Raw genomic sequence first — 25348 nt, forward strand, 5'->3', positions numbered from 1 at the left:
AAGAGGGAGCGGCGGGGCCGGGCGGGGGAGCGGAAGGGAGAGGCGCTGAGGCGGGGCTTGCCAGCAAGATGGCGCCGGCGGTGCGGGGGCTGAAGAGGCTGGTGTGGCAGAGTGAGTGCGGGGGTCGGCTCCCCGTCCCCTTCCCCCGGCGCTGGGAACGGCCTGGGGCCGCTCGGTGGGCGGCGGTGCGGGCCGGCGGCGTTCGTTGCTGCTGCGGCCGCCGCCGCCGTTGTCGTCGTCGCTGCTGAGGCGTCGCCTCACTGTAGCCCGGCGTGTCGGGGTCGGGGGTCCCCCGGCCGCCGAGGCGGGCGCCCTGGCGCGGCTGGAGGCGCGTTAGGCGCAGCGCTGCCTGGCGGAGCTGAGGCGGGCGGCGGGAGAGAGGGGCCGGGCCGGGCCCGGGCGGCTCCGCGGGGAGCCCGGTATGCGGCAGCGGCCGGCGGTGGTTGCGCTTCCCCGGCTCTTTCGGCTGGTGCCTCGTCGGGGTGGCGGGAGGCGGCCCCGGCTGGCGGCGGTGCCGCAGGTGCTGCAGTAATAGCACCTGGGTGGAAACGTGTTTGCCGTGTTCGGAGATAGGTGAACTGTACAGCCACCGTGCCCGCTCTGGAAGAGGTTCAGCTGAAGTCAGGTTTTCAAGGGCTTCCCTGTCGCTTCGAAGGGGCGGTTTTGGAGCTCCCGGCTTCAGAAGGGGCGCTCTGGGTGTCTGTCACCAAGTGGCACTGCCCGCTTTGCATTGGGCTTCACAGTTTTCAGAAGGAAAAGCTGAAGGTGTCCCCACGTACTGTCATAAGTAAACTGCAGGCTTTTATTACCATGTTCAGGAACAGGTTCTACTGGTCTTTGTTACAGAAAATGAAGTTGTAACTGCTCCAAGTCTTACTGGAGTAGAAGGGCTAATAGAATTTCAGGTCGTGTGAGACCTTTGGGGAAAGGCATTAGCAGCCACCACACACTAGGCTTAATAGTAGTGAGGTTGTGACTCCACGAGCAGCTCGGTCAGCCCAGCGACTGTCACTGAAATGAGAAGGTCCTGCTGCTGCCGTGTCTGCGTTCCCCTCGGCTGCCACCTGCAAGCTCCAGCCTGCCTGCTTGCTTGTGTCACTGGGAGAGAAAATAGAAAAAGGGGAGAAAGAGGAAAACAGACTGTTCTGTGGTGTTCAGGCCTGGATTGCTGATACCTGTAACTTGCTTGCAAGAGTTAGAGCCCTTCGTTTAAAACTTGACCTTTAAAAATCCCTGCTTTTGTTGCTTTGCTTTGTCCTATGTGAAGTCATTTGTGTTTTTGACTGTAAAGCGATTGATTTGTCCTGAGGTGTTTTATGGAAAACTGGACCTTGAAAAGAGGGAACTTGATCAGAGCACTAGTGCATCCTCAGGGCGTATAAGGACTTTTGAAAACAGCATTGCCAGTGCACACAAGATGGGGAAGAAAAACATTTATATTGCAAATGTTGTGAAAAGGAATGTTTTGAAAGAGGCTGTTAGATAACGAGTTACTCTTGTCTTTCCAAGGCTACAACAATGGAGACTGACAAACCAAGTTTTAGACATTGCCTGGCACTTTGTTTATGGATAATTCAAGGCTATAAATGCTGCTTTCTAAAGTTGCAGCAAGTGTTTTAGTTGGTTGCTTTTTTTTTTTAATGGTTGGTTTGTCTGAAAATAATGGCTCAGTGATGCTGTTGCTTCACTTAGCAGGTTGTTGTCAGCGTGTGTCTTATTCTTGCCCTGTGAATAGGCAAAGAAGTTGTACCTGTTGTGTGTACAAAGACTGTTGTACCTATGCTCTGGTGGGGTGCTGTTAAAAACCTTTCTTTCCATCATGATAGTCCTTTCTGTAAGATGCAATTTGAACTGAACCTAAGCAGAAGTGTGTGAAAAGGGTACTTCACCAAAGTTTGTTGCCAGTGAAATTGACAATTAGGGGGACAGGGGAAGCTACCTGTATTTAGGAGGCAGTAGTTCCTGTGGTTAAAACTAAAAAATTAACTATATACTGCATCTCTGTGTGTGTGTCTGTTAACAAGGTTATTTCCGCAAGGAATTCTGCATTAATTGTGTTTGTACAACTTTAAAATGTGCTCTGGTTTTGTGTAATAAGATTCTGGCTTAACCATAGATATCTGTATTAATTTTTTTAAATGATTCGGCATTTCTGTAACTTTATTTACCAGGGCACTGGCTTACAGTGAAAGCTGGTTTAGCCCTTTCTTCAGGAAGTGTGTTATAAATGGGTCATTAATTTTGCCAAGGTGCAGTTTGTTTTTGGGGTTTTTTTTTATTTGGCGCTTTTTTTTTCCGCACACAGGGATTTAGCAGTCTGCTGTTCTGTCAGGGTTGTGTGTAGTTCTGAAATGGATTGGGAAGTAAAAGTAGAAGAAAAATGCTTTAAACTAATTGAAGGTATTCAGATAAGACAAAACTAGAGAAGGTAGTTAGGGTGTGTGGTTGATATGAAATTTGAGAGAAGGAAACGGGACCTTAAACAACAGTGGAACAGTATTCATACCTGGGTTTATGATTGGTTTTGGTATGTTCAGAAGACTTACTGGAGACAGCTGAGAATCTGAAAACTAATATATTTGGATAAACTGGCTCAGGTCAAGGACAAAACAAACAGCAGTGGGAATGTTACAGTGTATTTGCCCCTGCATCTGGTACACGGTAGCTTGGAATAAAATTTCTTTTCATGGTGGGAGAAAGCTGACTTCTACTTTTAATTACAGAAATTAACTTCAAGACACAACTGGGTTATGTATTTGTGTGTTCTGGTTTATTTTATAGGGAAGTAAGGTAAAGTATTGTAGAAAAAATATATTTCAGATTTTGGACAAGGCTGTCAGGCACTCAGTTTAGGAAAAAGAGCTCTGTATAATGCAAAGGACTAATTCCTTGATAAGAGTGTTCTCAGAAAACATGAAGGTTAACGAAGCTTTCTTGAGGCTAAAGATCTGTTCTTACATCTTGTGTACAGACCTAGAAAAATGTAATTTAAAAATACACAGTATGAAAGTGACAGGAGAAATGTGCCTGTATTGCATCTGGGGTTCAGGTAGATGAATAAGTTACCTTTTCTTGGTAAAAGAAATAGATCTTGGTGGCAGCTGTGGAGTGGTGAGTGTTCTGCAGTTTTCTAGAGAATGTATCCAAAGAAGTCACAGGAGTGTTTACAGCGGGCTAAGCAGCCCTAGAACTTGTTGAAAACTGAATTGTGTATAACGGGAAGAATGCTGAATTGGAAGCAACCCAGAGGGCAAGTTTGGGAAGTGATAATGGATTTTGGGGAGTTGTATAAGCAGAGAAAAGTTCAGGAGAACTGAGCTTGGGTTCTATTGTTTAGCAGCATCAGCGAAATAGACCAATTGCATTCCTCTTGAAGCATGTGCTTTTTGCTAAAATTACTTCTGGACTAGTGGTTCTGTCAGCTTATTAGATGGAGCAGAGTGTGAGGTTTTTAAGTTTCTATGAAAAATGTCAGGTGCAAAAAGTAACTTGAACATGTTGGAAAGCTAAAGCATAAAGTACTTTTCTTTCAAAAGAAACTTGCACTATACAAACTTTCACACTGGCACATCTTTGTAAAACATAACCACGAGAAGCATGAAGTGTGACATTTTGGGAGTGCTGTGTGCTACGCAGTGTTAGAGTTGGTGAAGCTGAAATGAAATGAAAGCTGGATGAGCAGGTAGGCTGCTCAACTGGAAGAAACTGAGTTCTGAGCACTAGAAGTTGAGGTGTCCTGATTTCAGTGGGAATAGAGTTAATTTTCTTCTTAGTAGCTGGTACAATGCTGTGTTTTGGATTTAGTATGCACTGATTTTTTTTTTTGTTGTTGGTAAGTAATGTTTACACTAAGTCAAGGACTTCTCAGTTTCTTATGCTCTGCCATTGAGGAGGCTGGAGTGGCACAAGAAATTGGTGGGGGACGAAGCCAGGACAGCTGGCCCCAACTAGCTGAATGGGTATTTCATACCATGGAACACTCAGTATATAAACTGGGGGAAGCTGGCCAGGAGCTGCTGACTGCTGCTTGGGGACTGGCTGCGCATTGGTCAGTGAGTGGTGAGCAATTGTGTTGTCCATCACTCGTGTGTGCGTGGGGCGTTTTCCCCTTTTATTCCTCTTTCCTTTTCATTACTGTTAGTTCAATTATTAAATTGCTTTTAACCCATAAGTTTTACCTTTTCCCCCATTCTCTTTGCCATCCTGCTGCGGGAGGGCAGAGTAATTGAGCTTACATGGTACTTAGTTGCCAGCTGGGGTTAAAACCACGACATGAAGGGAGAGATGGAGTGTCTTGTGATAGTGCCACATCAAAGGGACTTGGACATAAGAGACTATATTCATATTTATAAGCACTGAGGAAACAGGTGTACTTCTATTGCATGTGCACCTAATATTCTGAAACTTCTTATAGTCCTTTCGCTTGGCAGTAATCACAAAACATGTGTTCAGTTTGCTTGTTTATATTTTAGGCTTCTGTTTTGTTACTTTCATCTTTTCATTTGGGAAAATGGTCCAACTATTTCAATAGGCAGCAGTAGTCATCAGCTTAATCTGAAATTCTCTTCTCTGGTAAAAAAGCAGAATTGTCAGACCTCATTATTCCTATGTTTATAAACACCAAGTTTTAAACAGTTCCCGAAATCTTCTGACTTTTAATTAATACATACCACTACTGTGAGATCAAATCTGAATTAGCCTGATGACATCACTCCTGAAAGTTGCAGCTCGGTTCTGGTGATCTTTAAAAGCTGTGGGTCATAATTAGATGCTGAGTCACGGACAAGCATTTTGATAGACATTTTTCACAAAGTTGTCACAGTAGGAAAAGATAATGGATACCTTGTTTTAGGTAACTTTAAATTCCTGAAAGAACTGGTATTCTTACGCTTATTCTGGAATTCTAGAGAAAGAACAAGGACATCTGAAGTTAGCATGTATTTTTTACAATAGGTTTATTTGTGTGTGTGTTGGTCCACCTGCCTTATATTAGAGAAGCTTAAATTTTTTTGCATATGCACAATCAATTTAGTGGAAGAGCTCACTAAAAAAATAGAAAGTGAAATGTTTCCAGGCCTGTGAAAATTCAGACCGATTTTTATGGAGCTCTTTATTATTAGTGAAAGTGAAAAATTTAGCTACAACTTTCTGAAATGGGCAGGAACAGTTTCTGGTCAAGCATTCTGTAGAGGTATTGATTGCTGTAGGGTTTTTTTTCTTAAAACTTTATTCTTTTTGAGGTCTGTAAACATGAGTCTAAATGGGTGAATTTTATTTTTTTTGGTAACAATTTGATACATCTAACTGGTAAACTGTATTTCTTCCTATAGAGCTAAAATCATCAGTATTTGATGACTGCAGGAAAGAGGAAGAATGGAAGGTACAGTTTTGCTATAATTTTTGTAAGCATGTTGGAATCACTTGAAAAATCTGTAATCTGTATCACTGAGTATACAAAAAATAAGTATCATTTAATGGCTGGCATTTTCACTTAAAACTGTTTTCTATCCAAGTAATGGATTACAGTTCTGTTAACTCGGATCTCTGTATAAAACGTAATGAAAAACCTAAGGGCTAGTACAGGAAGAACAAATGGTCAGTTGTCTCAATTATTTTTTTAAGTTCTGAAAAGAAAATTAAAAACTGTTTCTGTTTATCTTCACTTTTCTTTTGAAAGATTTGTACTTTATTATTCAAAAATTTTACTGCTGTGCAATACATGTGAAGCAGGATTTAGCAGTGCAGTTTCCCACTGCAATGCTGCTATATGCAGGTGATGAAAAGACGGAGTAATAAAATAACTTCAGCTTCAAACTTCCATGGCAAGCTGTTAAGGAAATAAAATGGATTTATTATAACTGATTGATTAATCTAAATACTTGTGTGGTTTTTGATATATTTAGATAATTCTTCTAGATGATTACACTACTAAATTATTGTCACAGTGCTGCAAAATGACTGATCTACTGGCAGAAGGTATCACAGGTAAGCACAATTCTTTTAATATACAGATGGCAATATCATAGTGAGAAAAAGGGAAAGAATAATATCGATGGTACCCTTGCAAGAAATTGTCTTAATATGGTTGATGAAGGCAAGTAGCTATGGGATGTTAGACTAGCAGGCTTTTTGGCTTGTACAGTAATTGCCCAACTGTGATTTATTTCTTACCTTTTTAATGAAAAATGGAATGTTTCTCTGCCTAGAACCGAAAATGCTCTTTAAAATCTTTTGCTAAAGATGGCTGTAAGTGGTTTTTTTTGTGTGTGTATGGTGTTGGTTTTGTGTGCTTTTTTTTTTTTTTTTAGTTTTGGTTTGTTTAGATTTTTTCTTTTGTTCTAGGTGGTGTTTGCTGTGTGTTTTTTGTTGTGGTGTTGTTGTTGCCTCCCCACCCCGGTGGTGTGTGTGTGTTTGCTAATATTCAGGATGGGGTAAATGAGAGAGTTATCTGTCACAGGGTGATTTTTTTAATGATATTATCTGTCAGTTGAAGTTAAGGAAAAACAAGAGCTCAGTAAAAAATTAAGGGCATGTTAGTAAAACATACACAAATAGGCAAATTGTTCTCTGCATTTTTTCCTAATGTGCTCTGTAAATCAGTAATATCTGCTGCTTTGAATTCGTCGATGCTCATGAACAGGTAGAGTTAGGATGCAAATGCAGAGAAACTTAAGTACTGAAGCCAAAGTGTGAACAGGAGACTGATAGACAAACTGAGAGGTGCTTGCAAGCAAGTGGATGTGATGGAGGCAAGAATTTAAATTTATGTTGTGCAGATATATTTAGACACCTTTCAAAACAAGAGAACTTTCTGTAATTTAAGGAAAACCAAGCAAACCCCCAGACTTGAAACTCAGTTGTATCACGATTGCTTTAACTACAATAAGCCCCTAAGCAATGTTAATAGTAATTAGATTGTCTGGAACGTTTCTCCTGTGCCTTGATGTTGGCCATTGTTAAAAGTGATTAATAGATGGATTGTGATAAATCTGTTATGCAGTATGCCTATTCAGTTAAGACTTTGTTTTGCTATGTATGTTTCAAAAAATATTTTATTTCTAATAAATGTCATGGGCTTTTCTTCCCTACAACTTAAATCAAGCATGTTTTTCCTATCATAAAACAGTTTTCAAAGTTCCTTTTTACAATTGACCCTAATGTAATGTGTGTTAGTGTATCATCCTGCTGAACATCTTTTTGTGCCTGTTTTTGAAAGTGAAATGAATATGAAGAAGGTTAGTGATCCAGTTTAATTGGCTTTAGGTTTAGATTTTAGAAACACTTTTGCAAGAGAGCATTATTTAGACTTATTTTTTGAGGAGTAGCAAGACTCTTATTCCAGCTGTTTAGTATAACATGATTCTTCTGGAAGAATAATAGCAAAGCTGTATACATTCAACTTTTTGGAGTGTATTTTTAGTAGTGAAAAGTACTGCTTATCCTTTGTGAGAAACTTCCAGTGAGCATGTACCCTGTTCATCAATAAGAAACCTTTTAGTTAGTACACTACTGAAAAGAACCTGTCTTTCTACATCCAGATATCTGACATTACTCATCTTCCTTGTTCCTCCCCCTCAAAATTAGTGAGCAACACGAATCTCCCCACGTTCTCAAGCTAGTGTGTTGCAATGCTACATAGTTAAGACTTTATTAAACAGAGGAAACCAAGAGTTGAGTGAAGCTGATTTGCTGAAAATGTCTAATTTGTGCCTGCAATTATATTGAAACAGAGTAAGTGTACAGGAAACAGGCAAACAAAGGACAAGAAGAGGCTCTAGTCCAAAATGATGCCCTGCATAGTTTCATTCTCTCTCTCACCTTCAGTGTACTGGAAAAAGAGCCATCTTGCCAAGGCAGTTCTCTGGCAAGATAGTTCATACTGGGCCCCGTAGTTTGAGCATGTTTGTATTTCAGTACCTTTCTGTGTGAGGGCAGAACTCTGCTTGTGTGGGATAGTTGGAAATACTTAGCTTACAAATTCAGTTGACATTAGACTGAGGGTTGAAGAAGTCTTGTGATGACTTGCTGTATTTAAAATAATAAATAAAATGTCAAAGCTCTCTTAGCAAAAGATGGGTGTTTGCCATTAATCTTGTGGACAACTTGATTAGTGTTACTTTATCATCTCTGTACTACAGTATGTTTGGTGCTTTCCTTACACATCCATAAAGCTCTTAATTATAAAAATGTAATATGTCCTTATTTATAGTGGTGGAGAACGTATATAAAACCCGTGAGCCTGTTCCACACATGAAAGCAATATATTTAATAACTCCCACCAAAAAGGTTAGTAATTTAAAGAGAATGAGCAAGATCTTTCAGACTGAAAAAGCAATCTTATTTTACATTATTTACTACGTATAACTATACGATACTTTTCATTTTGTGTGATACTTGTGTGCTGCTTAATTTTCTGTAATGAAAAGACAATGCAGTGTTGCCATAGAGTATGTTGCAAACATGTACCTTTTGCTCAATGCCTCCATTGTTTCATTGCATAGATCTTACTAACCTCACTGAAAGAGATGTTGTATCAAATAATGATGCAATACATTAAGCAACAGAATTCTAAGTAATGACTCTAATAAAGGATTACTGTTGTTTCCTAAAAATTCTTGGGAGAATAAATCTCAGCACTGTTACAGGTGGAAAATGATGCAGCTGTCTTGCTTTGTGTACTTCCTAAAGTGATCTTGGTGCATGACTGACCTTCTGTAACTATTTATTATTCTTGGTCTGGAATTAAAAATCTCTATCTAAGTGTTTTCTTTTCTTGTATGTTGATTTGCAGTATTCCTAAACAGGACTTGGTAATTAACAGGGCAGGAGGAGAGGAGGGAAAAGATTTGTTTGGTGTGTGAGGAAAGGCAAAACGCTGTAATGATTATTTTTTTATTATTTTTCTACCCCCGCAAGTCTGTGGATGGACTTATTGATGACTTCATCACCAAATCATCCAGCAGATACAAAGCAGCATATGTGTATTTCACTGACTGTAAGTAAGCTTTTGTGTTGTAGTTTGATAACTTTATATAGGTAAATAAGTAAGCTTCTTGAATTTCTTTGCTATAATTTAGTACATGAAAATTTTGGGTCCTGTTTCTTGAGGGAAGATTTGAGACTCAAGTCATTAACCATATTTGGCTTGCCAAGCTGTGGCCATCATGCTGTGTGGCAATAGTCACTTCTTTCCCAGTTATTAAACAATGTTGATTGTTCCCGACCTTAGCTTTCAATTTAGGTAATCTAGTTTTATTTTTGAAGTATTCCAGTCTTCCCATATGTTGGAGAATGTGGAGGAAGACAATCTGAGTAAAACTATGTGTCTCATATAAACAAAATAGTACTCAAAACTATAAATGCATGAGAGTTTGCTGCAAGAACAATATTTTGTAATTGGTTATTTTATGTAGCTCCTGCAGACTTGTGAGCCAGCTTTTTCCCCTTGCCTGAAAGAAGGTGCCTACTAAGCACTTGCATGCGTGATATAAATTGCAAAGCAGAGACAATTAGTGCAAATGGGGTTAATGTGACTGCATGTTCCTCTGCAGTCAGTCAGCGTGACTAAAATGGCGTGTAAAGAAGGAAGATGTTGTTTTTCCCTTTAACCTTTTTGTGGCTTGGGATATGTTTTCTCTCTCAAATATGAGAATTAATAGCAGAAACTTTTGCTTGGATAAAATCAATATCCTTCACTGCTGCCGACTGCTAATTAGTGTTCTACAACTTCACTTGCCAAAAACTAGTAAAAAATGACCAGTAATGCTTCTTCAAAAAGGTCTCAAATGCAAAATAATGATTATACATTCCCTTTCACTCTAGGGAGATTTGGCAACTTTTTGCATGTGACTTGTTAATTGGCTTTTAGTTTAGAGTTATCTGCTCTGAGTACTCTAAGCTTATAATTGAGTTAACAGCTGGAATGTGTATAAATGATTTATACTTGGAATCCTTTCTTTTTTTCCCCCTAGTTTGCCCTGACCACCTCTTCAATAAAATTAAGTCTTCCTGTGCAAAGTCAATCAGGAGATGCAAGGAGATTAACATATCCTTCTTCCCATGTGAGTCTCAGGTAGGTTTCATACTTTATTTCAACAGCAGAAAATAGTCTGGAGGACTCTTTTCAAGTGTTGTTGAACTTCTAGAAAACAGATCGTAGATTGTTTGTGTGTTTGTTTTTTTTTTTTTTTTAACTGACAAACTATATGTGAGACCTATTGCTGTTTTGGCATATTTCCAGTGCATGCCTATAACTTCCGGATGAAAATAAATGCTCTTGTACTCGAAATGTTTGCTGCTCACACTTAACCTCTTTGCAATACTTGGAGTCAGTTGCAGTAGAGACGGGAGGGGCAGAATCTGTTTCTTAAGAGGAGAGAATTTTTCTGGCTTGTCTTTAGCAAGCAGTAAAGTTTGTTACTGCTTATACTGAGGTGTTATTTTGGTAGACTAGGTAGGTTGGTGCATAGGAATGAGTAGAACTAACTACTTGGTGAAAAATCAGAAAAAGAGAATGAATGGATGAAGGGGAGGGGAACAAAACCAAAGCCTCACTGAAAAAGAAACAAACTAAGAACTTGGCAAACTTTTTATTGAGGAAAATGTGGAAATGCATGTTTTCTCAATTAAATATTTGAGACCACCAGTGAAAAACAATGAGTGGTTTCCACTGTGTTGTTTCACATGGGTATTGTGTTGAGAAATGATTTGTTGCTCATGCACTTCAGCAGGCACAGAAGGCTGAAATGCACTCTGATACTCACCGGTACAGTGAAGCCCCCAAACCCTGCCTGCGATGGGGAGTTATTGGAGTAACTGTTAATGTCTCTTTCAAGTCTTGTGTTCTTCAAACCTTCTGAACATAGCAAGGGTCAGAACTCTTATGTATGCCAAGTGGCGGGTGAATATAGGAGAGGTTGCTGCTATTTGTGTCTCATTGTGATGCAGTTTCCTAGTTTGAAGACACACTCCTTTTTATGATGATTTTTTCTTATTTAGATTGAGAAGCCATCAGAGAATAACTAGTGTCCTGGTTGATTGGTTTGTTTTCCAGTGGTGGTGATCTTCCCAAGCTTTGTTTCAAACTGGTTCTGGGATTCTGCTAAAGCTGATTGTAAGAAAAAGTTTTGTAGCTTCCCCTACCAAATAAGGCATGAAAAGATTTTGTTGTCCTGGTTTGCTGGAGGACTTGCCGTGAAACTAGAAGTTGGAGCTACTTTTCTAAAGTTAAAAATAAGCAGCACTTAGTCTCTTCTTGTTTTTAGTTCAGTGTTCTCAGTATTTTGGGTTGTAAGAACATTTTGAATCCTTAGCAAAAGAACAGAATGTCAGCTGGTTTTCCTGACTTAAAATCCCTGGGCCTGCTTTCTGGGGTGGTAAGAGTAAATAATCAGGCCGAGGTCTGGGCAAAGTCCAAGTGATTATCTGCTGAAATGAAACAAACACCTTTATCTGGATGAATGTTCTTCTTTGACTGTATAGTTACAGAGTCCATCTGAAGCTGGAGAAAATCCATTTACTGACAATGTGATTTGTTTCCATTCCATTGAGTGAACTGTTGAAAAAGTTTTTATTCTGCTTAGTACTTAATCTTTTATTAAGGTTTAATGTAACTTAGGAACTTAAGTTCTTGGAGATAAAGTCTTCATATAATAAACAGATACAATATGTAAAGTTCTATTTTAAAGAAATTTAGCTTGATACCTTCTACAATCATTCTGGTAGTTTAGCTTGCTACCTTCTGTGATCATTCTGATATTGCATTGTATGGCTCTCTATGAGGCACTGGATGGTATTTAGTTCAGCCTGTCTTGGGTCTCTCCATCTGTATAGACCCTAAGCAATTTGAAAAATATAGTCCCTTACATAAGGGCAGAGAGTAATAGAGGAAAAAAATATGAGAACAAGAAGCAAATGAGCTCAACAGGACAGAGAAAGGGTACTGAGGTATGGGTGTGGTTTTGTTCATTTTTTTTAAGTTGATTGTGTATGGCTTTTTGTTACAGCACATATTTTTAAAGTATTAGCCCATCTTTTACCAGATATTTTCAAAATATACAACTTAAGCCTTTTTTTTTCTTGGTTGTGCTTTACATAGGTATTTACTCTCAATGTCCCAGATGCATTCTACCGCTGTTACAGTCCAGCTCTAGAAAAGACAAAGGATAAAGATGCTGTAATGCAAGTAATGGCTGAACAAATTGTTACCTTATGTGCCACACTAGATGAGAATCCAGGTGTGCGATATAAAAGGTGAGGCAAAAATAACGTTGTATAGTGTAGTTGCTTTCACTTTTAGGACTTCCCACATTGTTTGGTTATAGCTTGAGGTTGCAGCATAGTTTCTTTTATTGTGGGTGCATTGTTTTTAATCCACAGCTCCGAAGTATGGAGCGATAGGAATTTGTGAAGTGTAGACAGAGCAGTGAATTACTTCTGTGTGTATTCATATAAGGGTACTTCATATACCCTGTTCTGTTAATGAGCTGCCCGTTTCATGTTTGGTCAGTAGAATGACACTCTAATGTGTTGCGTTCTAATATACCGCGTGCATAATACTGTAACAGAACTGCTGCTGTTGGTAATTTTGCAGCTCTGCTTGGCATCAAGGTATTCATAAATTGCTGAGGCAGATGGAATCAGGATTTCTTTGTAGTAGAGATATTGAGAAGAATACCTCTTTTGAGCTTTGGATCAAAGAGTAGCATCTTTGAAGTCAAAATAGGCATCTGAGATTATGCTCAAGAATTGCATTCTGTGGTGTAGCATGAAGTGGTGCCTTATTCTCTGCAAAGGTAATGAAGAAATAATTGCTTGACTCTTTTTTTTTTTTTTTTTTTTCTTTCTTGTTTCCCGCCTCTGAGTGAGAATTTTAGGTGCTGGGTCATATGCCAGCTAATGTCAGTCTTTTGGCTGAACCTGTTTCTGCTGTGTGAAATACCTGAAGCATTCAAAGAGTGGAATCGTAATGTAAGAGTGAAAATATATTGGAAATACTTAGAATGGAGTTCAGAAACTGCTCGTGAAATCAGAGGATCAATCTAGGGAGTTCTTTCTGTTTTAAAGGTAGCATTTTTAGTGTTTTGATGAAGAAATTTTTATTTTTGCATGCTTCCTTTTTCCCAGAGGACCATCTGATAAAGCCAGCAAACTTGCACAGCTTGTTGAAGAAAATCTTGAGAACTACTACAAAACTGATGAGAAAAGCCAAATAAAGGTAAAAGTGAACAAAAATGTTTGCATCATTCTTTGTAAGTCTGAGGGGAAAAAAAATATCTTTGGAATATGTTTTGACAACAGGTTCCACAAAACCAGATTTTATTTATTAATGAAGGCAACTGGTTGCTATTTGGTAGTATTTGTGTATGAAAGTAACTTGAAGGTAGTAACTGATACTGTAAATCTGTATGTAAGTAAATCTAACTTGCGTGATCAAACTAATGGTCGTTGAAAAATTGGACCTGTGATAACTTAGGGGGTGATGCAAACCTGAAGTGGCTAACTTGTTTTAACATCACCTTCTATAGGGCTATGTGTAGAAGGGACTTTACTGCAGAATTGAAGTGTCTCCCGTTAAGGGATTTATTGTCCACAAAGATACAGCTTTTCACATAATTTTGATCTGGCACTACAGATCGGGGCAGATGAGGGTAGCTGCCTAAATGCAGGAGTATGGGGTAAACCATACAGCCTGTATGGAGTAAACCACACTGACATTTCACTGTGCTACAGGAATAAATGTATCTGATGCTACTGCCACTTCACTAAATCCCAAAATGAAACTTTCAATTGAATGTATAGAGATCATTTGTTTGGGGTTTTTTTTTCTGTATTGCAGCACAGTATAGACAATCTCTGAAATAACAAAAATAAACCTATTTGTGAAAAGTCAGTGGGAGGCCTTTTTTTGTGGTGGTTTCTTTCCCTTTAGATTTTTTGCTCATTAGGTGAGGTTACTGAATGCATTGCAGTGGGCTAAGAGCACTGCCTTAAAACTAGATTTAAGCCCACTTTGTTGTGGTTATCATCTAAACGTTTGTTTCTATTTATGTTGATAAACACTTGGACCATATGTTTTAGTTTTTTCCAGTTATTTTTTAAATGTCTGTAGTACTGTAACTTGAATAGACTTAACATGCATTAACTTTGTACTGCGTGTTTTGACTTTACATTTATTTGATGGCTTTCTAGGCTAAAACCCACTCGCAACTAATAATAATTGATCGTGGCTTTGACCCGGTATCAACTGTACTTCATGAACTCACCTTCCAGGCAATGGCATATGATCTGCTACCAATTGAAAATGATACTTACAAGCAAGTACTTTTTTTTTTTTTTAAATCTAAAAGCTTTATTCTTGATTATAAAAATCTAAGGAATTGTTTAGCTGAATTGCACCATTGCTATATTACCTGTTTATATTACACAAGCTGCTTCACTTATTATTAGTCTTTTCTCCTGGATTTGTAACTGCTTCTTTTTAACCTTAGATGGGATTAGGTGTGATCTAACTGGCATTCTTCTAAGTTTTCAGTCTAACAAATTGCATTTCTGTAAAAACAAGACTAGACTTGAAGCAAAACCTTGGTAGTGCACATTCAGATTCTCTACTTCTTTCATATTCTCAACCTTCTTGGCCTGACAAGGCAAACAAGACCAGTAATCGAATCCTGAGAAAAAGCCTAGTTATTTCTCAGCAACGCTCACTTTTATAGTTCCAGTCACTTAATTTGTGTAGCTGTTGAGATGCACATTTAGGTAAGCCCTGTTCAATTCGTAAGTGTTATTTTATCACTGCTTGGAATAGTATGACCTCTTTTTACGTAATGTACGTGCTTTGCTGTTGGATGGTTCTGACACCAAAGATTTCGGTAAGACTGTTTTCTGTTGATCTCGTATGCTGTAGTTGGTCTGATTGCCTCATTGTTTTAGTTAAGCAAACAGGAATGCATATCTTCTGTCAGAAACACTGAATGAATAATTTCATAGAAAATGTAGAATTACATGAATCTGAAATTTTCTGGGTATGAAGATGCAGCAAAGTATGTTTTCGAGGTAGTCACGATCTGACTTGCACAATTAATCTTGTAACTTTTTTAATTTTCTGCTTTCTGGCCATATACACTGTGAGTTTCTGTAGATGTGAAAAAGTTATGTAGTGTGATTGCTGTCTTGCTGTATGGGTTTATTTCTATTTGTAGAAAAGTAATAGCTGAATGCTGTAATGCATGTTTCTTGTGTATGTGAAGTAATTTGTCCTACATAGTCTGTTTTGTTGGTGAATGGGACTTTATTTGCACTTGGCAATCTCGATGTGTATTGCTTTGCACACAATTGGCATTTGAAGCTGAAGAGAAATTGAGGTGCACGTAAATGTATGATTGAAACTCTAGTTAGTGTTGGTTCAAAAGAATGTCCAGAATTCTTGCCTGCAAGAATCGTTCCAAAATTAATCTATCTTCTTTGTTCAAAGATGTAATCTGTAAAATCCTTATGTAAATTTTATTGTGTTGGGCAGTAGCTTGGCTTGTAAGTTAAAACCTGTGTATGTTACTGGTATTACTGTGTCTGTTGACTAAACCATAACAATTAATACTCTTTAAGTTATGAGAATGGGATGGCGGGGGGAGGCGGTGGCCCAAACCAAACAACTGTCTGAATTTTCTCTTGGAAGATACAAAACAGAAGGACTTGCTGGGAAGGAACGGGAGGCAATTCTGGAGGAAGATGACGAGCTCTGGGTGAAGATTCGGCACAAGCATATTGCAGATGTGATAGAGTATGTGAATAAATAACAAAAACTAAGTTTATGCAAGTTTATAAAAGTTTCTTTGAGGGAATGCATTTGAGCTGTTAAGCAGGAGTACAGGCGGTAGTGAAGATGGCTTGCACTGTAGACTACATCCTGTTAAATAACTGATGCCAGGAAGAAAACATACTTTGAAAAATACAGTATGCACAGAGGTATGCAATTTTACTAATATTAATTACAGTTCTTAAGGAAAATGGAAATTATTTCCTGAGAAGTATCTTAAAATTGTTTAAATCTGAAGGGATTATTTTGCCTAAAGTACTGGCAAGTTACTGCATCAAATGACATTATGCATGTATCATAAACGGAATGTTTAACTTTGTTTCCTGTATCAAAGAACACTTTTCTGTGAAGTAGACCTGTATGTGCAGCTTTTACTTTCATTCAGAAGTTCTTGTTGAGCGGTCCTTTTAAAATTTTAAGTAAAGATCTTAAAATTTAAGAACTGTGGTGCTGTTGCATTTCATTGATTTCCTTTTTTTCTTTTTCTTTTCCTCTCCTCCCCCTTAGGGAAATACCAAAACTTTTGAAAGAAGTTTCATCAAAAAGAAAAGCAACAGAAGGAAAAGTAAGTTGTTGAAATTAGTGTTGTTTTTCCTGGTAGTTCAATTATTTACAGCTCATCAGATCTATGTAAATTCATGGACTTGTAGAAATGGAGGCTTACTCAGTGGTGACTTTTTTGGCGGGACAGGGAGTAAGCAAGGCTGCAACAGGAAGGGAAAAAAAAAGTATGTCAAATATTGGGCGAACATTTTTTTAACTTGTATCGTTTCTTCACAGTTATCGATATCTGCTCTGGCCCAGTTAATGAAAAAGATGCCGCACTATCGTAAAGAGATTAGTAGGGTAAGGGGTCTTTTGTAACAACAGCTTCACAATAAATCATTTTATACACTGTAGTTCTGTGTTGTTGAGGTCTGGTTTCATTCTGTCATTTTCCTGTTAGGTGTGCTATATTGCTTTTCTCCAAATGAGTATGTTCACCTACTGCAGAATTTTGAGAAGAACTTGTTTGCAGGTGTTTCATTTTAGTATGTAAAAAGCCTACTTAAATGATTTTTGTACTTTGAGGATTGAAGATAGCAGAGTAGTGTAATGTTCTAAAAGGTATTATGGGGGTTAGTCTCTTAAGTGAAGGGTAAAGCACAGAAAATGCATGATGGTACTGAGGGATAGTTGAAGGATTGACTCTTGTACCCAGTAAATGATTGCTTGATGTGTTGTTTTTTTTTGTTCCCTGCCCCCCCCCCCCCCCCCCCCCAACAAACAAACCAAAACCAAACCAAACCAAAAAAACAACCAAGTTACAGCATACATACATGTATGGTTTTTGTTTTTTGGTCTTCTAGCAAGTTGTTCATCTTAACATAGCAGAAGATTGCATGAGCAAGTTCAAATCTAACATAGAAAGGCTCTGTAAGACTGAACAGGTATGTTTTTTTAAAAAAATCCAAAACGAACCACAAATCAAAGAAGTGTGTGAATGTGACACTTGTTTGCAGGAGTAGATGTTGCTTTAATGGACAAAAGTAGTGTGTCTCTGCCTTTTGCTTTTTTTGCGATCACTTTTTGAGGTAGTAGTATTAAAGCTAAGGGAGTTATACAAGGCTCTTACTCTGCCAGTGAAAGATGCTTCTACTTTTGTTTTTTGGTCTTTGAATCTGGCTAATTTGTTTAAGGATCATCTTTGTTTTCTTTGTTGAAAACACCTATGAAGTTGTCTTACTATCTTCTGTAGAAGGAAGCCTTTTTAAAGTGTCTGGGAAAAGCACTTGTTAGGGTTAGTAGTACAGTGTAATACCTCATCTCATTAAAAACTATAACTTCTATTTATATTGATTGTAGTTATCAAATGGTTTTACGTGTTCGCGTTGCGTAGTGTTATCATAATTCTGTAACTGTTGAAATAATTATTTCAAAGATTTTTCATGCTCAGTTTTAATTGATGTAGCTTGTTTCACGAAACCTATGGTTTCATTAAAATGCCTTTCAAAACACACAAACCAATGTTGTTTGTTTTTTAACGATTACTCACTAAAACCATGTTTTGGTTTTTTTTGTTTGTTTTAAATTTAGGACTTGGCTCTTGGAACTGATGCAGAAGGTCAAAAAGTGAAAGATCCAATGAGAGTCCTCCTTCCAGTTCTGCTCAACAAAAGTCATGAGAGCTATGACAAAATTAGAGCTATTCTCCTCTATATCTTTAGCACAAATGGTATGACAAGCTGCCCTATTTTTTTTTTTTTTTTTTCTTCTCTCAGTTCTATGGACTTCAACCCAAGTATTGGGATAGTCCAGTATTTTTCTTTAACCTAAGCATCTGTATTGGAGTTGATGGCCAAGTTTGGAAGAAATACTGTCTATCCTGTGTAGTTTTTCTTCTCTCAAATTAGTACCAAAGATACTATTGGTAAGGAGTTAAGAGATGCAGTACAAGTAGCATCATTCCTGTGCTTGGGTGTGTGCAACAGCTCAAATTTGCTCCTTTTCACTTCCTATTGAAGCTGTTAAAGGGTGGTCTCCATGTTCATTGCAACCTGAAAACTAAGTCGGTGGGGAGAGGAAGAAATTGGCAGAATGTGGGTCTAAGGAATCTGTAACATTGAGTTTTGTCTCACAAATGGAGCATTTACAAAAAATTTGTGTAAAATACTATGTTAAACTTAGACTGGCCAAACAAAAAAAAAATATCCTGGACTAAATTAACAGCCCAGAATGTGAGACAAAATTGGTCTTATTCACAGTCACGTGGTAATTAAGCTGTACTTTTTCCTTGTATTGAAGGAACTACCCAGGAGAACTTGGACAAGCTGATCCAGAATGTACAGATAGAAAGTGATAGTGATATGATAAGAAATTGGAAATATCTTGATGTCCCTGTTATCTCTTCAGTAAGAATGTATTTATTTATTCTGTAATTTCCTACCACCCAAACACTTGTTACAGCTCTTTCAGCAACTCTTAGTGGTATTAACCAGGGGTGTTTCATGGTTTGTTTGTTTTTTGTTTTTTTTTTGAGCAGGCAGATACTAGGAATTCTTGTTTTTATGATATGTCTAAGTGGTAAATCTGTTAAACAATTAACATGAATCATTTTCAAAGAAAGATACCTATAACATTCCCTCCAAAATAATCAGATGGTGACTTGAGCTAGTTGGTTTTGGAAAGTGCCAACTTAGTTGCTTGTCTCTGAAGTTAGTATTTCTAGTGTATCCTGAATTCTAGAGGTATTAATTGTTCTTTGTGGTTATTTCTTTTAAAAGTCCTACTGATTCCCCCCTCCCCCCACTAATAACTGGGAGTAAGTTTCAAAAATACAAATACATTGTATAATAAAGCCATGTTCTGAAAATCTTTTTCAGTCTGCTGCTCAGCAGCATAAACACCCAAGAAGGGATCGTTCTTCAGAAGAAACTTTTCAGCTTTCTAGGTGGACGCCTGTTATCAAAGATGTTATGGAGGTATATTTTACCAACTAGTTAATTCATGGGTGCAGTGCAGAAATTTACTCAAGTGAGCAGTTCTAGCTAGTCTTTTGAAATTCCGTAGTATCTTGAGTTACTTTTTTTAAATACATCTCTTGAGCAAAGTGATCACTTCTAGTCTGTCTCTAATATAGAATATCGGACTGCTGTTTGTTAGCAATGCTCCTTTTTGGAGGTTGTTCTGAAGGTGAAGCAAATAAAAGTGAAAGCAAAAAGTCCTTTTGAACAGCTTGTCCTGTGACTGACGGTGTTCAGTGTAATTTAAAGATCTGGATTTTTTTTTTTTCTCCAGTGCCTCTTTAAACTGCAATTCAGATCATAAACTGTAGGTCAGGAGGGGCTGGAAAATGTTACTTGCCAGTTCAGTTGATCTGTTCTTAAATCTCTTGTGAAGCATCACTTGACGGCTGATGTCAGAATAGTGAGTTCACTGGACCTTTAGTGTTGATGCAGTGCTGTCATTCACAGGTTCTTGGTGACTTTCACATGTTCATTGTGTCTGCAGAGAACTTCTCTTATATACTGCTATAGAGAAATTAAATATGAAGGTTACTAGAGATGAAAAGCTGCTAGTGAAATCTGAACAGTTGAATCAATATCATGCTTATAAAGAAAGCATATACGCTTCCAACTTCTTGTGATACCAAAAAGCCTTGTAGTAATTTTCAGCATTATGTATTCTAGCGTTTTGTTACGTAGGAGTGTTGTTCATGAGATGCTGCTTGCAGTTGGATATCCTAAGATGTTGCATGTGTGAGCATTAGATTCCAGTTAACTTCTTTACTGGGAGTTGAAACTTGTTGGGTTTTAGGTCTGCGTGGCTCTCTAAAATAGATATTTGTTTTGCCCTTCAGGATGCTATAGAAAACAAACTAGATTCAAAAGACTGGCCTTATTGTTCCCGGTGTCCTCCTACCTGGAATGGTTCGGGAGCAGTAAGGTAAATGGTTTAATTTTCTGACATATAATTTAGCCATTTTTCAGTGTTTTTGAAATGTACATTCTGAAGTGTTATGGAAGTGTGCTTACTAAGTGGTGAAATAATGTATATAAGGTGATGTTAATGAGTAAACTCTGCATTTTTATTTCACCTAAAACATAGTGAACTTAGTTGTTACTTTAGTAACTCTTCTTAGCTGTATACAGCTTGTTATTTGGAGTATCTTCCTTTTGCTTCAGAGTTAGAAATAACATTTCCATATTCCCAGAATGAGAAGTTTAAACCATTGAGCTTTTTCATGTGAAGTAGTTTCAGGAATGGATTATCAGTATATGGTGACTTTGGCAAAGGAATGTTTTCATTTCTTCTGAAAATTATTTCTGCCGTGGTAGTGGTTGTGTTTTTCTTGAAGTTAATGATTTCAGCAAGTTAAATTCAACTTCTGTAGCTGTCTCATTAAGGAATATGGGCCTGTTAGACATTTGACCCCTGTTGTGAGGTGATGATTTAGAGAAGGTGTAGGAAAGTCAGAGGTCTTGAAATCAATTCTCTGCTAATGAATGTGGAATGATGTGTTCCATGTACTTGCATATTTACTGAGTAGCACTGAAGTGATTTTTGGAATTTTTTTAGCTTGCCAACTTGTACTGTCCCTTTTTCCCCTTTTTAATCCCACTGGCTTTTGAACCTGATGACCAATATCTGTGTATGTGACAGCTTTTTCACTTTTGGTAGTGTTATTTAAATAGTGAGACAGCTGAATTAGAGAGAAGAGTGTTTCTGTCACAGGAATGCTCATTGCACTAATCGGGTGGTGGAATTTGTAGGGAGGGAAACATTATACATATCCTAAATGTGAAGGACCCACTTGAGTTGGATTTTCTACCTTTCTAAACAAAAGACAGAAGGTACAGATACGTAGCCTTAGGAAAACAGTTTTGTTGCTTCCACTGCTAACCAAGCTGTTGACGTGTCCTTATGTTCCTGGATGATCAGTGCAAGGAAACACTAGAGCAAGTCCCTGTGTGTTGTAACTGGATCCTTGTCTTACAGGGTGGTGAAATGTGGGAATCTTTTAGGCACCCCAGCAGCGAGAGATCAGGACTGCAGATGATTTTAATCTGAATCTGCAATTATTAGATCTGTGTTAGAAAGTATGATGGGTTTTTTTGTTCCTAGCTGTCTGAATCTTCCGTGATAACAGCCAGATTTTTATTTTATTTTATTTAGACATTCCGGTCATATTTGGAGGCTGAAATACCTAAGACTCTATTTTTTTCAAATGAACCTCTCGTGAAAAATGCCATTGGAATTACTAGCATGCAGAATTAAGCTGCTTGGTAGAAGTCCTTTGAGTGTTAGCTGTGTGTGCAGCAAGGTTTTCACTTTGTATTTGTTTTCCCCGTTGTGATAACTGAATAGTTTGAGTAATGTGCTAACTTGTTTTCATTAAAATTCTTCTAATTATCAATCTGTCTGAGTTCTTTTGCTGAAACTGTAATCAAACCATGAACTGCGTGACAGACATTGTTGCTGCTTGAGTGTATAACTTTTACCAAAATTAATTACTAAAGCTATAAAAATGTCATCTTATGATCTACAGTGCCCGCCAGAAACCTAAAGCGAGTTATCAAGATGAGCGAAAGAGTAGTGCAAGGCTGATTATATTTGTGATTGGAGGAATTACATATTCTGAGATGCGCAGTGCTTATGAAGTTTCTCAAGTCTACAAGTCCTGTGAAGTTGTTATAGGTAAGCTTGTCTTGGGAAAAGGGCGGTATGTAGGGGTTTTACTATTGTGTGTTTCTTTTCTTACAGTCCCTGTGTTCAGTAAACTAATACTATAGTCAGTGTATTTCTTAGAATATTTTCGGTCTAAGAGCATAGTTTTATCTAGAATGTTTGATATTTGGATGGTTTTTTTGCAGCAAGATTTTAAGAACAATAAATACAATTATGCTCTATAGAGGAATCATTGTGAATTATATCAGACAAACATATTATTAAAGTAGCCTGATGTATAGCAAAAAGAATTTAAACAGATCTATATTTCCTTGTGTTAGTTTCCTCACAGACTTTTGCATCTGCCTGTGCTTTACCTTCAGCTAGACTTATTACTGTCCATTGCTTTTGGAAGTAGTAGGAAAGCTGGCAGACAAGTGCAAAATCACTCGCTTTGGAAGGAGGGGAAGTATTAAAGAAAACCAAAACCCCAAACAAACCAACCCAAGTCAAAAAACTTTTTTCAGTGTTGCTCAGTTGACTTTGTAACATCTTCTAGTTTTTGTTAGGTTTCTTCAGAGAATTTACATAAACCATGCCATGATTTATAGCTTATGCCCTGAAAACTGAAGTAATCTCCCTAATCTCAAGGTTTGGCAGTAAATGCATGGATTTCCAGCTGTGGTAGCAATCTCTCAGTTAATACTTCAGAGGCAGCAAATGCTTGTTTCATTGGCTGCTGTGCTTCAAATAATAATTTCCTGTAATGCTATCTAAATTTAGGTGCTAAAACATTTGCATGATAGAACAAAACAGAGCTCCTAGGTACAGAACTTTACCAGAGACCTGTATCCATCTGCAGTAGCAGCTGGTGTCTGAGTGCATGGTCATCTAAAGCATTTGAAACCACTTGAGATGCCCGATGTCTGGCAATTAAAATTAGTGTTGAGTTTCAAAAAGGATTACATCTATCTACCATAATTCTAATTAAAAAAATACTCTTCCCTAAAGCCATGACAGCCTTGATTCTGAGATCGAGTCTGTTACCTCATAATAGCAGGGTATTATATCAATAGGGTATTAATAGCGTTGTAGCTCTGTGTGTGTGTGTGTGTGTGTATGGTTGATTTTTTTTTTTTTTTTTTTTGGTTGGTTTCCTGTTTGCTGGTTTCATTGGTGGTGGCTCAGGTAGGTTTAATGCTGGTCCTAGTTTTGAGTTGCAATGGAAAGACTAGGACAACAGGTATGTAGTATAACAAGACTGTTTCTTCATCTGAGACTTGTTTACAAAGCCATGTGTAGCGTAGGTTGCTCTTTCACTGTAATACCCGGTACTAAACACAGCACCGTCTTCCCTTTTGTATAGAGATGATTCTTGTAATTTTGTTCATAATCCTGATTTCTGAGGGAAGATGATAACCGCTAAATTTCCGTGCGACTTACAGGAAGATTTTCACCTTGCAGTATTCCTGATTCAGAACTCAAGGAATATTAGCCCATTCAGATTGATGCAGCTAAAACTAAAGGTTCAAGACAGCCCTAATGAACAGTTAAGAATTCCCTTTAACTGTAGGGTGACCCTTCGTGGCAGAAGTTATAATCATTTTCTCTGAGAACAAGGGAGGTAGTTGTGCAGTCCTGAAGAATAATGAGGATTTTCTTTGCGGCTCCAGACTTGGGATTTGTTGCATTTTTTTCAAGGAAACGTTAGTCAGTAAAAGCCAATTTGCTGTAACTGATATTTCTGTGGAAAACTACTGTTCGTAATAATCTTTAATCCAGGTGGTTTCTTGATTCTAGGATAAAGCCTGTCATTAACTCACCCTTTCACAAAATGGGCAGATCTCTTGCAGGCTGGGACAACTGCATGCAGCAAATGTGGCTCAGGTTCAAGCCGATGTTTCAAACCCTGCAGAGCAGGGACTTGAAACTGGTATCCAAAGTAAGAGTCCTAATCTGGAGGTGTGGATGTCTCAGTGTGTGGAAAAGGGTCACTGCCTGCCTAATGGTGACACTTACATGATGGCACTTTGTATGGTAACATGTGATGACACTTTGAACTGTTGTATTTTCAGTTTTCCAGATACTGTGAAAAACACTGGCCTGGAACTGATACTGTTAATACTTATGTTCTTTTGTCAGGTTCTACTCATATTTTGACACCTAAAAAACTACTGGATGAAGTGAAGAGCCTTAGTAAACCGAAGGATATGGCCTGCATTAAGGATGAATAGAAATGGTGATATTTATGATGCATTAGGAAAAAACAAATAGTGCATACATATTCTTATGGAATTGACTTTACTAAATGCAGGACACTAGATGGTTCTTACTAATGGAATGTCACTTTATAATTTAAATATGCTGCTCTTTTGGGGGAGTAGAAGGCAGAGTTAAAAATCAACTTGTATGTTTCTTACGTTGTAGGTAGTATACACAGGGTTACACTGTAAGTGCTTTTTCAGAAGCATGTTCATTCCTAACAAATTATGCTAAAAGTTATCATAATTATATATAAACTGGAATTGTCTTTGAGAACTGTGAAACCATTCTATAATAGAGTTTATTTCTAAAAATGACTGAATTAAAAAGGGTCTGGGTTTTTAGGTGGAGGCTTCAGAAGAAAATGTGTAAATATGAGTGTATGGTAAAAATATTTCACGCGTTACAGTTTAAGAAACTGCACTCATCTTCTGTATAATAACTCACTGAAAATTCTTTAGATATACATAATTGAAAAATCAAAAGGTTTTTTTTAGGTGGTGGTGGGTAAGGTAAAACGTTAATCATAGAAGTACTGAGCAGTTCTAGTTTCAATAAATTACTTTGGAGAAATCCTGTCAACTGTGCACTGAAGTACACTTTATATTTAAGTATATACAGGGTTTATTATTAAAGCTTTTCACAAAACCTTAATTTTTTACAAACTTCCTTATGATTGTGTCTGCATAGTATGTCTGTGTTAGAAGTGGAGTTGCCTGTGATATAGAAGTTCCAAAACTTTAAGCATAAAGCCTCTTGTTGAGGGACTGGGGACAGGGGAAAAAGGGAGGAAAAGAAGGGAAGCAGCTGAATCTCTCAGATGGCTTGGTAATTTGAAAAAGAAAAGCAAACCAGACACTGAAAGCTGATGTACTTATGAGAATTTACTGTTTTCTTCTGCTTTGTTACATACTAAGAAAGAAATACATAAAATTGTGTTGAAGGGGATCAAATAAATTCTAAATTTTATTCTGTAATAGTGGTAATGTTTAGAATTGTCTTAGAAAATGACTCAAGTAATTAAAATTACTCATCTTTTAAAGGGATGTTGTATTGGTGTACCTTGAAATATTGGTTTGCTGTATGTAGAATCTGAAAAAAATGTCATAAAAAATAGATAACTCA

The 25348-nt window shown here is 37.7% G+C and overlaps 1 protein-coding gene across 1 annotated transcript; it reads left to right on the plus strand.

The window, feature by feature from the left end:
- The first annotated feature begins 41 nt into the window (after positions 1–41).
- On the plus strand, positions 42–25348 carry STXBP3 (syntaxin binding protein 3). Its single transcript, XM_056356264.1, has 19 exons — positions 42–111; positions 5331–5380; positions 5904–5985; positions 8210–8286; positions 8917–8995; positions 9972–10072; positions 12098–12252; positions 13126–13216; positions 14191–14315; positions 15674–15778; positions 16322–16379; positions 16595–16660; positions 17164–17244; positions 17891–18029; positions 18599–18705; positions 19177–19275; positions 20154–20239; positions 21843–21991; positions 24104–25348. The coding sequence occupies exons 1-19, from the start codon at positions 69–71 to the stop codon at positions 24193–24195; spliced, it is 1785 nt and encodes a 594-aa protein (XP_056212239.1). The 5' UTR covers positions 42–68; the 3' UTR covers positions 24196–25348.

The sequence above is a fragment of the Falco biarmicus genome, chromosome 11 (genome assembly GCF_023638135.1).
Source record: "Falco biarmicus isolate bFalBia1 chromosome 11, bFalBia1.pri, whole genome shotgun sequence".
NCBI lineage: Eukaryota > Metazoa > Chordata > Aves > Falconiformes > Falconidae > Falco > Falco biarmicus.

Coding starts and splice junctions, on each gene's coding strand:
- STXBP3 (XM_056356264.1), top strand. CDS start 69: ATGGCGCCGGCGGTGCGGGGGCTGAAGAGGCTGGTGTGGCAGA. Junction 16,380..16,594: donor GAAAAGCAACAGAAGGAAAA/GTAAGTTGTTGA, acceptor GTTTCTTCACAG/TTATCGATATCTGCTCTGGC. Junction 20,240..21,842: donor AATGGTTCGGGAGCAGTAAG/GTAAATGGTTTA, acceptor TATGATCTACAG/TGCCCGCCAGAAACCTAAAG.